At 44.1% G+C, this 17,035-nt stretch overlaps 1 protein-coding gene across 3 annotated transcripts in view; it reads right to left on the bottom strand.

The window, feature by feature from the left end:
* RECK (reversion inducing cysteine rich protein with kazal motifs) overlaps nucleotides 1-17,035 on the bottom strand; it is a 121,560-nt gene that overhangs the window by 27,457 nt on the left and 77,068 nt on the right. For all 3 annotated transcript variants that reach the window (XM_032964382.2, XM_032964391.2, XM_076069481.1), the window contains 7 exons: nucleotides 14,439-14,486; nucleotides 10,673-10,706; nucleotides 9,161-9,358; nucleotides 7,342-7,633; nucleotides 4,901-5,080; nucleotides 3,234-3,446; nucleotides 1,576-1,712 (listed from right to left, as the gene is read on the bottom strand). In XM_032964382.2, coding sequence (XP_032820273.1) covers nucleotides 1,576-1,712; nucleotides 3,234-3,446; nucleotides 4,901-5,080; nucleotides 7,342-7,633; nucleotides 9,161-9,358; nucleotides 10,673-10,706; nucleotides 14,439-14,486 — 1,102 coding nt within the window. The remainder of the gene's footprint in view (nucleotides 1-1,575; nucleotides 1,713-3,233; nucleotides 3,447-4,900; nucleotides 5,081-7,341; nucleotides 7,634-9,160; nucleotides 9,359-10,672; nucleotides 10,707-14,438; nucleotides 14,487-17,035) is intronic.

The raw sequence follows: 17,035 nt of genomic DNA, 5'->3' as shown, positions 1-17,035 counted from the left end.
GATTGATAATACAACCCTAGATAACGAATCCGAGCCTAATTAGTACAATTACATACACTTGCATAACTTCATACAATTACACCTTCATTGTATTATCCTGATTGATAATACAACCTGAGACAACGAATCCAAGCCTAATTATCAAAATTACAGAAATTAGCATAATTACATTCACTCGCATAACTTAAAACAGTACACCTTTCTAATTAGCATAAATTCATAATTTGCATAATTACATAAATTCGCATAATTTCGGGAAATTACACATTGTTCAATTTTTATTTTATTTTTTATTATTTTATTAATTTTTCAAGACCCAATTTTTCCAACAGTTTTCATGGTCGGAGATACATTGAGCTCTCTGGTGTAGTATTTGATGAGGGAATTCTTCTGGGATGGATGGTGGTTGGAATCAGGTTTTAGGTAGGCATCAGTATGGGTTACTTTCCTGTAGACAGAGTGGCTCATTGAGCCATCTGGTCTCTTTTGATTAAGACATCCAAGAAAGGTAGCATGCCATCCTTTTCTACCTCCATGGTGAATTTAATTGCTGGGTGTATGGAATTGATGTGGTTGAAGAATTGATCCAGAGCTGGTCGGCCATGTGGCCAGATGATAAACGTGTCATCCACGTACCTCTTCCACAAGGACGGGTGTAGAGTGGATGCCTGGATGGCGTCCGTCTCAAATTTGGGTTGAGAATGGGAGCAACGCACCCCAGACTACATAAAGATGCCTATCTCGCTCCTGACAAGATGGCGTCCTCCACCTCTCATGGCCTATTTCATAAATCCTCTTCTCAAAGACCTCCTGCTGAGAGAAAGATCTCTACCATGTTTGTTTGGAAAATTTCTTATGAGAGATTTGTTTTATATAACTACCAATATGAACCTAATTCTGAACGCTATGAAATTGAAAAGGGCATTACAGATAGAATCACAGTGAGAAAGACAGGCATACTCGGTGCATTGATCGCTGCATGATAGAATGGACCAGTCATTACACTGTGAATGAGCTGTTCGCGTCACAATGAACACACGCATACAATCACAAGCGGCACAGCACATCTGCAGTGCTGTGTTGCATGTGATTGTATGTGTTGTTGGTTATGTACGGTACGAAAGAAGTTGAACATACATTCACAGCACGTTTTATAGACTGCGGGGTTACATAGTACAGCAAAATGCACTGTTGTACTACTCTATGCTCCCACATATATGCTCCAGAACCTTCACCAAACTGTACGAATCAGCATACAGAAATATTGGCAGTATGGTGAAATATCCCAAATGATCCGCATCCAATTGGGGACCCTCATCCAGCAGCAGACTAACAAAATGGTACATTTACATATCTTTCATAAAAGTAGGCCACTGGTACCTATTCCCAGTGACACAGCATGTCAGGGGAAATTGGACAGAAGGGCCAGATTTATTCCTTGCACCTGAGCCTATGCCAACACACGCTACGTCACTGCCTACTCTGACCAGTGTATCTTAAGCTTGGTGGTGTAATCGCTGCCCAGTACAAAGTATGTAAGCCACTCGTGACAAGATGCATGCATGTGATACTTACTAAGGTAGCGTGAGAGAGGGATACATTGTTCCGGCTCATCTGTGGGCGATAGGATGTCGCAGATTGTGTCAGCTGAGTGTCCGGCAGGAAAGCGGTCCATGTCCCCACACTGCTCCAAGATGTCCACACAGTCAGACCTGTCGATGATCATACACAATTCGCACCTCCGATTAGCACGGTTGACTATGTACGGTGCAAAAGAAGTTCAACATACATACACATAATGACCACATCAGCTACCAGCATAAACATCAATGACAGTACAATGACCAAAGCTGCACTCATGATTCTTTTTCTGAAATTGCATCATCATATTTACGTGGCATCTTTAATGACAGAATTGTTTGGAATTTACTACCAAAATGAGCCAAGAATGTCTGTGTGTCCCGCACGTGATGTCACTCCACGTCGGCCAGCCCCCCTCCTAAATAATCATGGACAGGTGACGTCCTATACATAGACCCCCCCCTCATTAATAATCATGAGCGGGTGACATCACTCTACATGTAGCACCCCCCCTCATTAATGAGCCGGTGACGTCACTACACATCAAACAGCCCCCCTCATTAATAATCATGAAGAGATGACGTCTTCCAAATGGACACCCCAGCCGCCATTAATAATAATTAGCGGCTGACGTCACTCCACATGGGGGGCGAGGCGCCTCTTCCCCCTCCTCAGCGTCAACTTACAACCATCACTACAAAGGCAGAACCCTCACGTCACGCGATCTCAATAACGCTATTGAGACATACACTGTAGAAGTAAAAAGGACGTCATGACGTACAAGGAATTATCACCTTTAAATGAAATAGGTCTGTGTCACCGCGGCCTTAAAAATGGACACAAATTGATACAATGAATATCACGTCGCGATCTGCTTTTCACTTGCAAGTTTCAGATTTACTGAAATACACCCGTCCTTGGACGGGCAAAAGGTTAGTTTCTAATAACAGTTTAATGTTCAGTGTGTAATCATTCACTCCCCCCAGAGATTCGATAAATTATAAAAATTTGGGGTTATGATTATATCCTAACATTATTATTTTTTAACTCGCTGTCTCTTTGGTATTGTTTATAATTTGTTCTGTTTCATTTGCAGTGTCCCGTTTACGATATTAGCAAAAACTAAATATTTCCATAAACTTGACATTGCATAATAATTTATTACATGCACAATTCGACACATGTCTCATGAACGACTTGACAAACTTCTCTTGAGATGGCACTTTATTGAAGACACGTTCACTTGACATCAGGCGGAGACCCCACTGCAACGACCCTGAGTCTCCCGCGCATCTCCCTTATATACCAACACGAGGCCACGCCCCCCTTCCCGAACCTTCTCGCTGACTCTGGACACTCGCTCCACCGGCAGACTCTACTGTTTTCTTCCGTTACCTGACCACGCTCCCTTCTCAAACATTCCCGTAGCCATCAGTCCCTTCACACATACAACTGATACCCCTGTCATTACCTCCCATGGCCACTAGTGCATTAGCAATATAGTCTGACTCCCCTGTCATTACCTCCCGTGGCCACTAGTCCACTCACACCGCATTACACACATATATAAATGAACCAGACAGCTCATCACATTGTTTATTTGGGAAGGGGTGCGTGGCGGTGCTTCCTGTGCCGCCACTAGAGTTCCCCACCTGCATATGATGGCAACAGGAGAGCTACCGAGGCACGGCTTGACCTGCAGCACGCATGCAATGGCCTTCCACGTTTCGGGCTGGCAGCGACGAATGTCCTTGACGGGAATGATGAGGAAGGGCATCTGGATGGTGCCACGCTCCCACAGGCGGATGTCATTGAGTGCACCCTGGTCAGCCTGCGCGTTGCATCCACGGAACAGCTCCGTCGGCCTGCCAGGGTCGCACGCCTTCTTCGTGAGAATAATGTATTGCATAGCATGGCTTTTATCTGTAAGCCAGTGAGTCAACTAGTTGTCATTTTTTCAGATTGTTGTCGATTGGCCTTTGATCAAGTCACTTAGAAGACACCTGACCTTTTCAAATCTTTAAAGATCAGCAAGGGATTATTTCAGCTGGGAAAGCCTCACTGAGGCTCTTGACTTTTTTCAGGAGGGTCCCGCCAAGTCTTCCACAGTAGGGGGCGATAATTGCATACAATTACACAATCCCAATAGAGTAATTTGCAGGTACGTTTTCAAAGTTTACAAATTTGGACCATGATGCCAGGTCACAATGGCCTTATGATATCATGGGGATTTTGAAGCAGACGGTATTTATTTGTTATGGTTAATACATCTGCAATAATAACCAGGGTGGCCGCTGCATCCAAACCATTAACCTCTACAACAAGCGGTGAATGCTTTACTGCTGGATCATGTCAGGATGTTTGTTAGGTGGGCGACCAACAAGCACAGCGAGTTGTTATGAGGTCAGAAAATTAGACAATGACAAATTGGATCGAAAGCGTACAAAATATGCATGGAGTGGTAAATGCTTGATACTACACTGAGAGGCAGAGTTGAACAAATTGATCGGAGAACGAGACATGACGTTGATTGTTAAGAAACGTTTGGGCAGGACTCGAGAAGGAATTATGGCCGGTAGTCAACGAAAGAGAGAGCTGTAGCCGAAGGATACAACACACCGAAAGAGACGTGCACTACAAACTTTGCAACCTAAGCACGATTGAACCTGGATAGCGCTCGGATATGATGCACGTGCAAAATGTTGCATGTAATGTGCTGAAACTGGATATATGACAGGTGGCAAAGGGTAAAGGTGCAGCCCTGCAATTGCTCGCTCTAGTCGCTACTGGTGGAAGGGCCTCCTTTAGATGGAGCTCGAGAAAGCTCCTGTAGAATGTATTTTGGCCTACTCTTCCACGCTGACCAGCTGTCTTGGAAGAGGTCAAAATGAATCCCAATGCATCGCCCCACCACACACCGATCTACCAATCGACTAACTGTGGTGTATCCATTTATACTGTACGTATGACATATATCAATTTTAATAAAAAATGGGTCCAATTTTGGGAAGCTACAATCAACTTCAAAGTGGATTATAATTATGCACCAGCAATGAATGCACCAGTACTGGGCCTCTGGGAAGCTGCATGGACTGCATGTGCTTATTTAGCAAAGCAAGCACATACGAAGCCATTGCTAAATCCACCTGTGCATGCCACCTGAGACTGTAAAAACCCGAGATGAAGCTTGTAGCCCCCACAAACAGAAATCATGAACTGCCACTGCCTGTAGTGGTCATATTCCTAGATATAGACCCCACACACAAAAACAACTAACCATTGGGCTGTCTCGGGGTTTGCTTTAAGCACACACACACACCTGTTGTTAAAGTTGGTGCAGTAGTTGAGGTCCCGACAGCCCAGCTGGCATGGCTCTCGCACGTCTGCAAGGCAGCCCATCATGGATGGCTCCTGGAGTCGGTACTCGCACTCCCGCTCAAACTCCTGCCAGCTCTGGGCACTGCCCCAGCTCATGCTGAAGAGTCCAACGCATAGATCCCTGAACCACAGCAAGAGAGACGGGGGGGGAGGCAGGCGACACACAAATATGCCAGTAAGCAAGGGAGAATGGGCGATAGGCTCAAATATCAAGGCCTTAATTTTTCCGGTATCAGAGGAGAGAACTAGACTGTCTTATACTACTGCTCATTACCATATTTTTCTCTCCACGTAGAAAATACAAATATATTTTTTCACGCATTCTATCAGCCACGTGGTCTTCTGCTTTTGTGCTATATGCTACCACGTAGGTTTTTGCGGTTGTGATCTGTAGCTCCCATGTCTTTTCAGGTTGTACCGTGTGTTGTTCGGCACGATGTCCAACAATTCCCTGCACATTCTGGAAACACCTTTAAAAGGCTCACAACCCAAAAAACACATTGGAATTGGTGGTTGATGTCATAAACAATGTCACAAAGAGTCAATGTTTTCAACAAAGTCTTTGTGTAAAGTCAACAGTGTGTGTACCATGAATAAAATTGTTCCTTCTTCCAGGATTTTGCAATTTCCACTACTTTGTAAGGACTATCGCTGGAAATAGCAAGCATTTCCATAACGATTTAAGCAGAGCCACTGAAAGGTTTTTGGACGGTCTGAGCAAAGTGCCAGATGAGGTGCCCTTTGAGGCTCCCTCGGCCCTAATTGACCTCCCTTGGATTTGAGGCCAAGGTACTAATTTATTGACCTCCAAAGGATGATGTGCTGATTGAATCCCTAGCTTGTTGGTGCTCTGCCACAGCACGAACCAGCCAGGTCATACATCAACGCAGCACTGCACAGAAAAACAAACATTGGTCATGTTCAGTGTGCTGACTAAAAAAGGAAAACCAAACACAAAGAGCAAACAATACGAACTGTGCCAGACCACTCTGCTGGCTGGCTTTGTCTTCTTCCCTTTGCTGTGGGGAAATGGTGCCACCTATTGTCCCAATGTAGAACAGCAATAACAGTAACTGCGATATTCTCTTCATCAGGTTTACTTTACCGTGGTATAACGCAGTTTTTCCTCATTGCAAGGCCCGCGGGCCACTGGCGACACCCTGGTGACCTTAAGTGCGGCCTCTGGCGTGCAGCCCCTCGACAAAACACGAATGGTGAAAACACCCGACTTGGCAGGCGGGTGTGGTGGCACTCACACTGATGATGTTTTATCGGCGAAGGTGTCCCCCCTCTCATAAATTAGTGAACAGCACTGGTATAAACGGGTCGAATAATCGCAACGATGCACGTAGCGACTCGTGCTCCTCCCTATTAGAGTGTCACAATTCGGCGGCCGCAATTCAATTCAAGAATCAATTCCATATATACAACATTGTGGGATTCGTAGCACTTCCGGTGGCTGCAATGGCCTATCATGTGCAACATATACAGTACGAATAAAACAAAATAAATCGATTATCACGCACTTGATGCGTAATATATTGTAATTTATAAATTGATGCATCGTTACGTACTGTGGGGGAAAATTGTATATCACAAGGAAAACATTGGAAACTCAAAGCAACCCACTTTTCCAACATTTGGCACTCCAAATAGCAACGTCTTAAGGTAGTGTTGGTTTTCTGATGCGACCAAAATACCTTCTGATCTCATCAGATATTGGAAGCTAAGTTGGAGTGAGCCTGGAGAATCTCTCAGATGGGTAACCACCTTTAAAAAGCGGTCCCCATCGGCCTGCGGGGCTGCATGGTGGGCAGTAGAGGGCAGTGGAAGTAAAATGCCCACTTTCACTCACCAACACTGGCCAGCATGGCACGGTTGGCTACGTATGGTGCGAAAGAAGTTCAACATACACACAAAGTATGGTCTAGACCAAGGGTTGGCAACCTGCAGCTCGGGGGCCGTGTGCGGCTCTTGACGGACTGCTTTGTGACGTAATGTAAGAATGTACTCACATGCATTGTGGCTCTTGAAATATTGAGTTTTGTACTGAATTCGATTTTTTTTGTTAAATGGCTCTTCTTGTTATTTTAGTTGCCGACTCCTGGTATAAACCCACGTGAGCAGCATGGCAAGGAGAGGCCCCATTCACGCAGTGGATTGACAAACGTTGCTGCCGATCACCTTGCACCAAACGGGAACAGCTGCCACGAGGTGGTTGTGGGGGGAGGAGGGTCGCCTTAACAAACCCACTGCGGGGCATGGGAACGGTTGAGATGAGAAGCGGTGATGCGAGACGCTTTGCGTCACTGCAGAGGCGCTTCGGCGAGCGCTTTTTAGAAACGCAAGCCAGCCCTCGTGGGCTTCACGCGAGCCAACCACCTGCAGTGCGGGGAATTCGCTCGCGAGCAGCACTGCAGCTTGGCTCCATCCAGGCCCGTGGGCGAGGAGGCCGCGTCCTGCGCACCGCCGCCGCCGCCCGCGCGCCGCCGGCCGCCCCCCGTGTCGGCGCCCTCCAGAAAGCACTGCCAGAGCGGGTCCTGTGGCAGAGGCTGCCGGCCACAGCCCTCGATGAGGCCCTCCACCATCTCCTGCTCCGACGCGATGGTGACGAGCACGCGGCGGCACGCCTCCTCGCACTTCGAGTCCGCTGCGCGCTCGCAGCAGTGGAGGCCTTCATGCGCGCGCACAGTCAACAGCGGTCGTTCGTCGTTGACGTTTGTTTAAACACGTCGTAGGCTTTCGCGACCAATATCATTCATAATAGTTTTTTTGGGGGTGGGGGGGTTAGATCGCGTAAATATAAATGTGTCACCACCCGACACAGCCAATTCGAAAGGTTTGTCACATGAACAGAACTTGCCCATTCGTTACTAGTACACCACACTGGTGTCTTGGGAAAAAAAAAAACCTTAATTACGGACCATTTACGATTGTGAAGAGGTGCCTTTCGTCCGTAGATGCCCGATGCACCACTGCGCATGGAAAGCGGGGTATAAACAGAACCTGCAGGGTAAACGGAAAGAACTAGGCGGGAGCGGGGGGGGGGGTAAAGGCCAATTTTAAAGAAGTGAGTTTTCAAGACAGACCTAAATAGCTCTAAACGACTCTGAATATCTTATTGGTACATGAAAAGCGTTCCAAAGCCTGGGAGCTGCATTGGCAAAAGGGGTGATTACTCCAAGACACGAGCCTTGACCTCGGCATAATTAAAAGGTGATCTTAAAATCTCTGAGACCTGGTTGGAGAGTAAATTTGGATCAGTTTCTGCAAATATTGCGGGGCTAACCCATGGGGTGCCTTGTAGGTCAGTAGCAGGATCTTATCGTTCACTCGATACTTGACTGGTAGCCAATGCAAAGACCAAGGATCCCCGTAGAGCCGTAGACTGTGGGTGCAAGTGTGGTTAGTGAGCACCTATGAAGGCAGGCACCAGCACACAAGGGGGTGGGTGGCCAGCAACAAACCCGCCCACCTTTGTTTCCACCAGTGCTGATGTTTTATTAGTTTAACACTGATGTTTCATATACACGCACAGCATCGGGTACTGAGTTAAGGTTCAGTCGACCTAGGGGAGACCCAGGACCGGTTCAGATAATCATCACCGGTGTTGTCCGGGACTGGGAATTGGACTCGTGTTGCCGGGTTCGTAATGCAGCAATTCGACAACACGATGTGTTGGATATTTAACAGGAACTCACTGGCAGAGCTGAATGAGCTGGTTACGCACCCAAGGGATGCTTTTCATCACGGTGTTTCGCTTGCAAAGATAATGCTGTATCACACCGGGCAATCATGCATTCGTTCGTTATATTTTTCCATGTGGAAATATGCTCAGGAGCTAAATGGCAATGTTGAGGTTTGCTAAGCCACGCGACGAGAGGGCTTCGTGTAGTTTTGTTACTCCTCTAAAGGAGCACAGACTGCAGCGGGTCACAATATGGTCCATCGTTTGGGTGACATGGCCACAATCGTACTGTGGCTTGCGTCTTAAATGTTTAATTTCATAAAAGAGATGTGCGCATCGGTCTAATTGTGTTTTGACACGGTTGATGGCACACCAGTATCTTTAAGGGATGTCAGAGGCAGTAAGCGTGACGTATGAAACCCGAATGAGTTGATTATTCTGGACGTGCGAGTTGTTCAATCCCTTTTGCCGGCGTTCATTCATTCCAGGTGGACGGAAGCCAGGCGCACTCACTGTCGAGGGGGTTGCGCGCGGGGTAGGACTGTGTGTAGTTGTCGAAGCAGCGCACGACAGCGGGGCTCGCGACACTGCAGTAGTTCTCGACCGTGCGGATCTGGTTGGGAGTGGGCGCCGAGTCTGTGCGGAAGATGGCCTGGCAGTACTCCCGGCAGTTGGTGTGGCGCCCCGCGTGGCTGCAGCACAAGGAGCCCACTGCACGCGGAGGAAGCGGCACGAGGCGTTTCTTTTATCATAAATCAGGACTGGAGGAATACGATGAGCTCTGACGCTCTTTTTTTCATCGATGTTCAACTCACGTCTCGTGCAGAATAAGGCTTTACAAGTGGCATTCATGTTTCTTGCAGCTGTTTTCTAATGCCGTATGTGTATGGTTTTTTTTTACATAACGCAGGTTTTCCTGGAATAACATTTGTGGTCTCAATGTGCACAAAGATGGAATGCATCCATATACAATACATTTTATTTACACTACTCATGTTGGGCTACCTGACTGTGTCTATTGAAATGTGTGTACAGTACTTTCAATTATGTGAATTTTACTTTAGGTTTTAGCAGATACCAATTCATTTTCAATCATAATAATGTACAGACCTTTGTCAATCCAATGCCGGATGGAGGTGTTCCTTACACCGTATCGGCCAATGGGGTTGTTTAACTATATTTCTTCATTCTGGTGAGTGTGGGTTGGACCGGTTCAAATATCACTCACCACTGATGTTAGCCATGGCCGGGAATTGAACTTGAGGTCACGTTCATAGCGCAGTTTATTAACAACTAACGACCACCCCTTTTAATAACTAATCGCTTAACGACAGGCCTCCATAGAGCCCAATGTGTAGTGTATAGCAGTGTCGTGCCTCAATCGAGCTCAATGTATTCGCTTACCGACCATGCCCCTGTTAACGACGGGCTGTTGTAGGTCCAGTACATATTAATTAATGCATTGATTTCCCATGTTTCTTTTAATAATGTGTTTATCATGTTGTTCGTATATTTAAGTATTAATATGCATTGTTTAAATATTATAAAGAACGTTTTTTGGGTGAAAAGGGTACATTTCTATGCTATCGGAACGAATTAATCCTTTAACATGTTTTCCCTACACTCGCTTAATGGCCAAATCAATAAACGACCACTTACGTGGAACTAATTACCGTCGTTAAGATGGGTTATTTTCTGTACCTCGCTAATTACTGATTACACTACAAGTAGTTTTCAATATAATGCTACACTCCTATAATTGCAATATAATCAGTAATCACTGTCAGTTAAGCCATTTTGAAACAATACGCATCTTAAGTTAAGCTTTGTTATAAGGCTTACCGCGATTTAACAGCATTCCCCTAGCTTGTCCAGATTCTCACCACAGGTAATTCATGGAGGATGGGAATGGGAATCTTCCACATACAAAATATAAGAATATGGTTGATGATGTACATGCATTGACTGCTGCGTTTAAAAGTGAAGAGAAAGACTCAGATACTGTATGTGGTTAGCAACACTTACTCTCATTGCGATTGACACAGTTGTACAAAGCAGTCTGAAAAAATGAAAAAATAACATTTTATCAATACAATTATTGCAATTCTCACAATGCTCTGCAACTAAGGAATGTATTGCCCGCAGTATTCCCTAATTTCCAGCTACATTAATAACCTAGTTATACATGCAACTTATCATTAAAATATAACAATTTTAATTATGTTTAACAATAATTGCAACTTAATTTATGTGATTGGTGTCTTATTATTATTAACGTAACATTCGTTACAGTGAATATGCATGTTCAATCAAGATTGTGTGACCTGTCAGAATAAAATGTGTGACAATATTGGCATGGCGCTCAGAAGTTTAAAAGTGTGTACACTCTTCTAACACAACAATGGAAAACATGAACTGTCAACTAATAACTAATTCAATAAAGATAACTTTGTAGAAGGTTAACTAATAAACTCCCACAGGCTTTTACGACCAATATTAAATTGATGATTGGGGTTTTTTGGGTTAGGCCTTGTAAAGATGTGTGTCGATCTGAGCTCTTGTTAACAACCTGATAATGCTGAACATAATCTACAGCGAAACGTCGTAGCCATTTAAATGTTGTGGTATTGCTGAAGCAGCAATACATTTGGTACGTTTTTTCATCACGTGACACTTCTATCAACAACATTTTACACGATCTAATTCAAAAGAAACCAATAATGAATCAAACTCACACAACTTTGATAAGTTAACTGTTCAGCACTAGATAATTGTTTTTTTACCCTTTTATCTGGCAACAAAACTGACACCTTTTTTTTACAAGGAGTCATGTTTGCATTGACCACAATACCTGCGGTCGGAATGCAAACAAAAACATAACTCTGACAATGTATGCACTGTCCTTGAAATTGATTGGTTCACACCCGAGACAGCTTTCCTTAGAGCCTCGTCTCACATGGTGTGGACCAATTTCAAGGATAGTGCATACATTATCAGAGTTCTGTTTTTTGTTTGCATTCCGACCGCAGGTATTGTGGTCAATGCAAACATGACTCCTTGTAAAAAAAGGTGTCAGTTTTGTTGCCAGATAAAAGGGTTAAAAAACAATTAGCTAATTTTGCTACTGGCAAAGGAGGTTCCAATGGTGTTCAGCACTAGTTCTCACCACGAGGTGGCGATACAGCACCAAGACAACCCACAACTTTTTACTTGAGTGACAAACCGCAATTATCTTGAATCGGCAAGACAATGCCAGCGCTCTACGCTGAATGTCAACATAAATGGCAGCATTTATGTTGACATATAGAGTACAGTACTTCATGTATATTTTATGGGGGGTTTTTCACTGATAAATGCATTCCAGGATTTCGTCCAAGTAAGCCACAAACATGCGCTTTACATAGAGTACATATGTCTGCCTAAGGCTGTGGTGGAAGGTCCACATTTCTATGGTGGGGTCGAGTCCACACACGAGATGACCTATGTTCACTTCCCACAATGTGATATCTGTTTCCTAAGCCTCGAGGAGATTCACGGTTGCCTTGATTCCAAAGGAAAAATTATTTTGCACTTCATAAATACGTATAAAAAGACATGCAATGTATTGCTTTTTTTACTGATCCAATACTACAGTATTTCGTATTTTCTTCTTAAAGAATGCACTCTTATCTTGCACAATGCATTTTCAGAGCTGCAATGTGTGATGTTTATATTCAGGATAGCTGCTACTGTAAAGCTTAGTGATCCGTTTGCAATTTCCCATGTAATTATTTTCATTATTAAATGCGCGAATAATAAAATTTGCTGCAACGACTTCATAGAATACCGAACGACAACAGTGACCTTTAAATCAGACGTGCTTATCTGTCATATGAACCTTACGGCGGGACCCCGGGGTCCCATAAGCTCCCGGCTCTCGCATAAACATTCTATTACAATGTAAACATCATATTATATATTATATATAATGTAAACATTATATTACAATGGAAACAAAAACCTTGCTCTTTTTCACCAATGGGTTTGAAGGATGGTGGCAAGTGTTGTTAAACTATGCCTTTAAAACTGAAAACTACTTACCTGCAGTACCTCTATTTAAATGCAAGTAAAAGACTGCTACTCACGTGGAAGAAACCTACTCAAGTAAAGACTTCTACTCACTTCTAGATTTAAAGCTTTCGTGACTGCAAGGATCCATACTCTTTGGTTCTATTGGGTAAAGTCACGTAGGTACAAAATAAAATAACAAAAATCACGACGTTGCGGCCTTGATGAAGGCCGCTTGTGTTGTGGCCGAAGCGTCGTTATTTTTGTTATTTTATTTTTTACCTACGTGACTTTACCCAATAGAACCAAAGAGTATACTTCTACTCACGTGGAAGAAAACCGTGCAAGAGAGAGAACACTCTTCACGTATCACCAACAAGGAGGCAACAAGTTCGTGTCTAAGAAGAAGGTACCATTAAGTTTGTACGAGAGCAGATTGTTACCAAGAGTGAAAGACAAGCAAACGTTAATGAGTTACTGAAGCCTGCTAGTTACATAAACAGAACTGTGAGCTGTATTCGCTTTACCAAGCCAAGACTGTGCATATTTTAGGAACGGATCTGCAAAGGTTATCTAATTGAATAACTCTGAGAGTTTTGAAGCCTTTTGCAACTCGTTGTGCACTGAGGAAACAAGATGTCAATCATCGTGTTTCTCAGTGTGGATTTGTGAACACACTTTGTAAACGGTACATAAAATAGTACGCGTTTTCAATGCGCTGTTCATATTGTAACAAGCGTTTATACCAATGTTACTCTACAGAGTAGTGGGTCTCCGCTCCTCTTATCTGCATTGATACCAGCGGTATATGGGGACTATGGCTTAACCACAAAAAAATATATCTGGACAGATGCATATGGACAAGAGAAGTATTATCAAACAGGAGGAATTAACGGCGCAACACATCTCATCTGTTACATATCTGCAGGTAATAGGATTGTCATCTATGGATCCTGGCTGCAGACATTGGTAGGTCACAAATAATAATGAAGATAAGAGAGCAGTTTCACTGTATTATGCATACCATAATCACAAGTAAAGGACTTAAGTCTTGTAGGCAGTTTGAGCAGCTTTGGATAATACTTATGATCCTGCCAATACCCGAGCATGGAGTGCATTCGCTTGTTCAGCCCTTCTGCGCATTCATCCTCTATGCGCTTGGACGACACGACAACAGAATGATCCGCGCCAGGTGGGTCGCGGCGTTTATGTGCGCGGTGGGTCGGAGTCGCCAAAAATAAATTAACTAATTACGATTTTTACTTCCGTATATTCGGGACCCCAGGGTCCCGCGTTAAGGTTCATATATTGGAGTGCATGTTTATTAAATTCCCAATGCGACAATGCGGTATGCATCTGTACGTGCATTTGCCAACGAGTTTTCATTCATTTTAATTTGCAGATTTCCTCCCTCTCATCGGCGCCAATGACAAGGGAGGAAACATTGACCTGTACATTGGGAACATGCATGTGACGTGCACATGCATCCCTACTGGGAAGAAGGCCAGCTGCACACGATTCAGCCATGGCTTGAAGTGGCTGAAAGCAGCAAGAGGGAAATGTTTCGGCTGCACCTTCCAAATCTGCCATTATCCTCAGTCTACCTCTAGTTTTTTTAGTCGATGGTCCCTTTGTACTCTGGGCCTTAGGGCCTCGCCTTCACAAGTGCAATTAAATAACCTCCTTCCCCCAGACCTGGTGCTGACACCCTCCCCACATGCGTTCCCACAGCCTGTATGCACACCTCATACTCTTTCCTGCACTGCGAGCTGATGCCGCTCTTGGCTGATGCCTGCAAGAGACAAAGGGGTCGTGGGCGAGAGACAGAAAAACACTGGCTGATCCATTTACAGACACCCCACTCAAATAACTGGGACATTGCAGGAAAAAATACCGAAAACGTCTCCCACTAATCGCAATACATGTACTGTATTACATATTTTAATGCTCTCCTTTAAGATATGGAGCAATCACTTGCACAATATTCAATCAACTGTTGAGAAGAAATTCAGGGGGTCGTAAGAAATCAGTGGGGTTTCTATAAATGGTTCAGTCTGTACTATACCACGAAACAATGCACAATGCAGCACACCCTGCACGTGACATGTAATCACGCGGTACGCAAACACAATTCAATAGTGTCATCTGCACAACACAACAACAAAACTCTCAATATACCACGGGTAACACGTTTTGCGTCATAATGGACTCAGAAATAAGTGGAGCTTAATGCAATTTTCCAAAGTAGCCATACAAAACACCACAATACATCACTCAGTGGAGCATATCACGGTAATCCACATTTCTACAATACAATACCGCAACGTGCCACAGTATCGCACACCTCACGTGAGAATACCCCAGGCTGGTAGCCAGCACCATTACTGCGCTGTAATTACTTTCCCAACCATATAATGAAAGAGGCAGCCTCATTTATGTATGAGCACATGCATTCACAGATGTAAGATTGTGCCATTGTGCACGTGTCCTTGTTTGAAACCGCATTATTCTTATCTTGTGCGTGAGCGTGTCAGTGTGCAAATGTCTGTGTGTGCAAATGAAGTATAGAAAATGCATAAGTCCCTGAATATAAGCATGTGATTCCCCCACCCCCAAATTCTAAAGTATCAATATATTGACCGCTATATTATTATGCTTATTTATACAGGGCAAATGAACTGCACCTGAATTGTGCTCTGCTTGAAAGAGTTTATCTGCATTCAGAGGCACACCCAGGGGGGGGAGAATGTTTAGATGGCTGTTGAATGCAATTTACCTTTGTTGTAGATTTCTCGTATATGTGAAATTGTAGATAAATCATGAATACTTGTTCACAATTGGCCGGGTGTGCCACCGCTAACATTGGTTTGTATTCACAATCAATTGACCAGATTATTGGCATGTTTGGTTAATGTGTGCGATCCTTGAAGGTGTAATTTCGGACAAACTGAAACCAGCGGAAAATGGCATACACGCTGTGTGTGTGCATGATCCAAATATGTAAATCAGCATGGACAGCCAAGGTAATGGAAATATTGTGTTGCAAAGACACTCATCTACGCAATATATTTTTTTAAACAAACCACACGTCCGTCGTCAGACTGAGGCTGCCAGCCTTTTTACACCCAATCCCCGCACTCGAACCTAGCGAACTGCACACGTCCAAACATTTAAAACACATTTCGCTTAAATGTCCTAATGTGCTAACCATGCGAGTGAGTCATTTCATGGAACAGCGTTTGTGGGGAGGCGTAACTGCTACTTTCCGGTATCATCTCGTGTTTTCCAACCAGCACTTCACTCAAGTGAGATAGTACGAGCACATCCGCTGTACACCTTTACAATGGGTGGTGAAAATTATGAATTACACATTGGCCACAATTATGCGCCAAGAATTCATCAGTTAAACACACTCAAGAGTGTGGTGCATTAAATTCATGTCTTGTCTACATACTGTTTGGTTCTTTCGGTCAAGTCACGTAGATATAAAATTAATAGATTACGACGTTTCGATCGCAACACAAGTGACCGTCTTAAGGTGACTTTACCGAAAGAACCAAAGAGTATGGATTCCTGCAGTCACGAAAGCTTCAAATCAAGTCTTGTCTACCTTTGTCACGATGATGGGAATTGTCATGTATTTTCTGGTGTCCATAGCATAGCCTCTACTCCTTTCATTTGCACTTTTGTCAGCACAATTTATATAAACACATGCATATATATTCATGTGGATGAGCATGACGATAAATGAATAATGTATGACACACGCATGGAATAATACAGTCCTGAGTGAAGGATGCATCATAATAAGCATCACTGGCAGGACTAATGAGTGTTCAATTAATTACTGATGTAATTGGATTGTTTAACGATTGTTTAGAATATTCAGAGGCATCGATTGCGCCACATGCCAAAATAAGTTCGGTAAAATTGAATTGGTATCCTCTCTTATTTAAAACAATGATATCTCTCGTCTAATCTCTCCCAGCTATTTGTACTTTATTTTTTCCCTACCTCTATCATTCTTGTGCGTAACTGGTTCTTCCCTCTTAGTATGTCTATATATGTGTCACTGTCTCACAAACACACACATATACACACACACGTGCACACACACACACACAGAAGCTTCAAAGCCTCCCAGGTCCCGGCTTTATCTCAGCAGGCTACCCAGGTCTAAAGCGCACATACGGGCCCGCTGAGATGTGCGCCGCACCACGGGAGGGAGCTTTAAACATCCTTCCTTGATGTGCCTCGCTCTCACGTGGGCCGCGAGATAATCAATGCCGCTCGGCTGCCTCGTACCGGCGCACTGTTTAGCAACTGCGAGCCCCTATCTGT

The sequence above is a fragment of the Petromyzon marinus genome, chromosome 2 (genome assembly GCF_048934315.1).
Source record: "Petromyzon marinus isolate PM22_M1 ecotype Great Lakes invasive population chromosome 2, UKy_Petmar_22M1.pri1.0, whole genome shotgun sequence".
Lineage (NCBI taxonomy): Eukaryota > Metazoa > Chordata > Hyperoartia > Petromyzontiformes > Petromyzontidae > Petromyzon > Petromyzon marinus.
The sequence above is the reverse complement of the archived record's forward strand: the minus strand, read 5'-3'. Positions and strand labels throughout refer to the sequence as shown.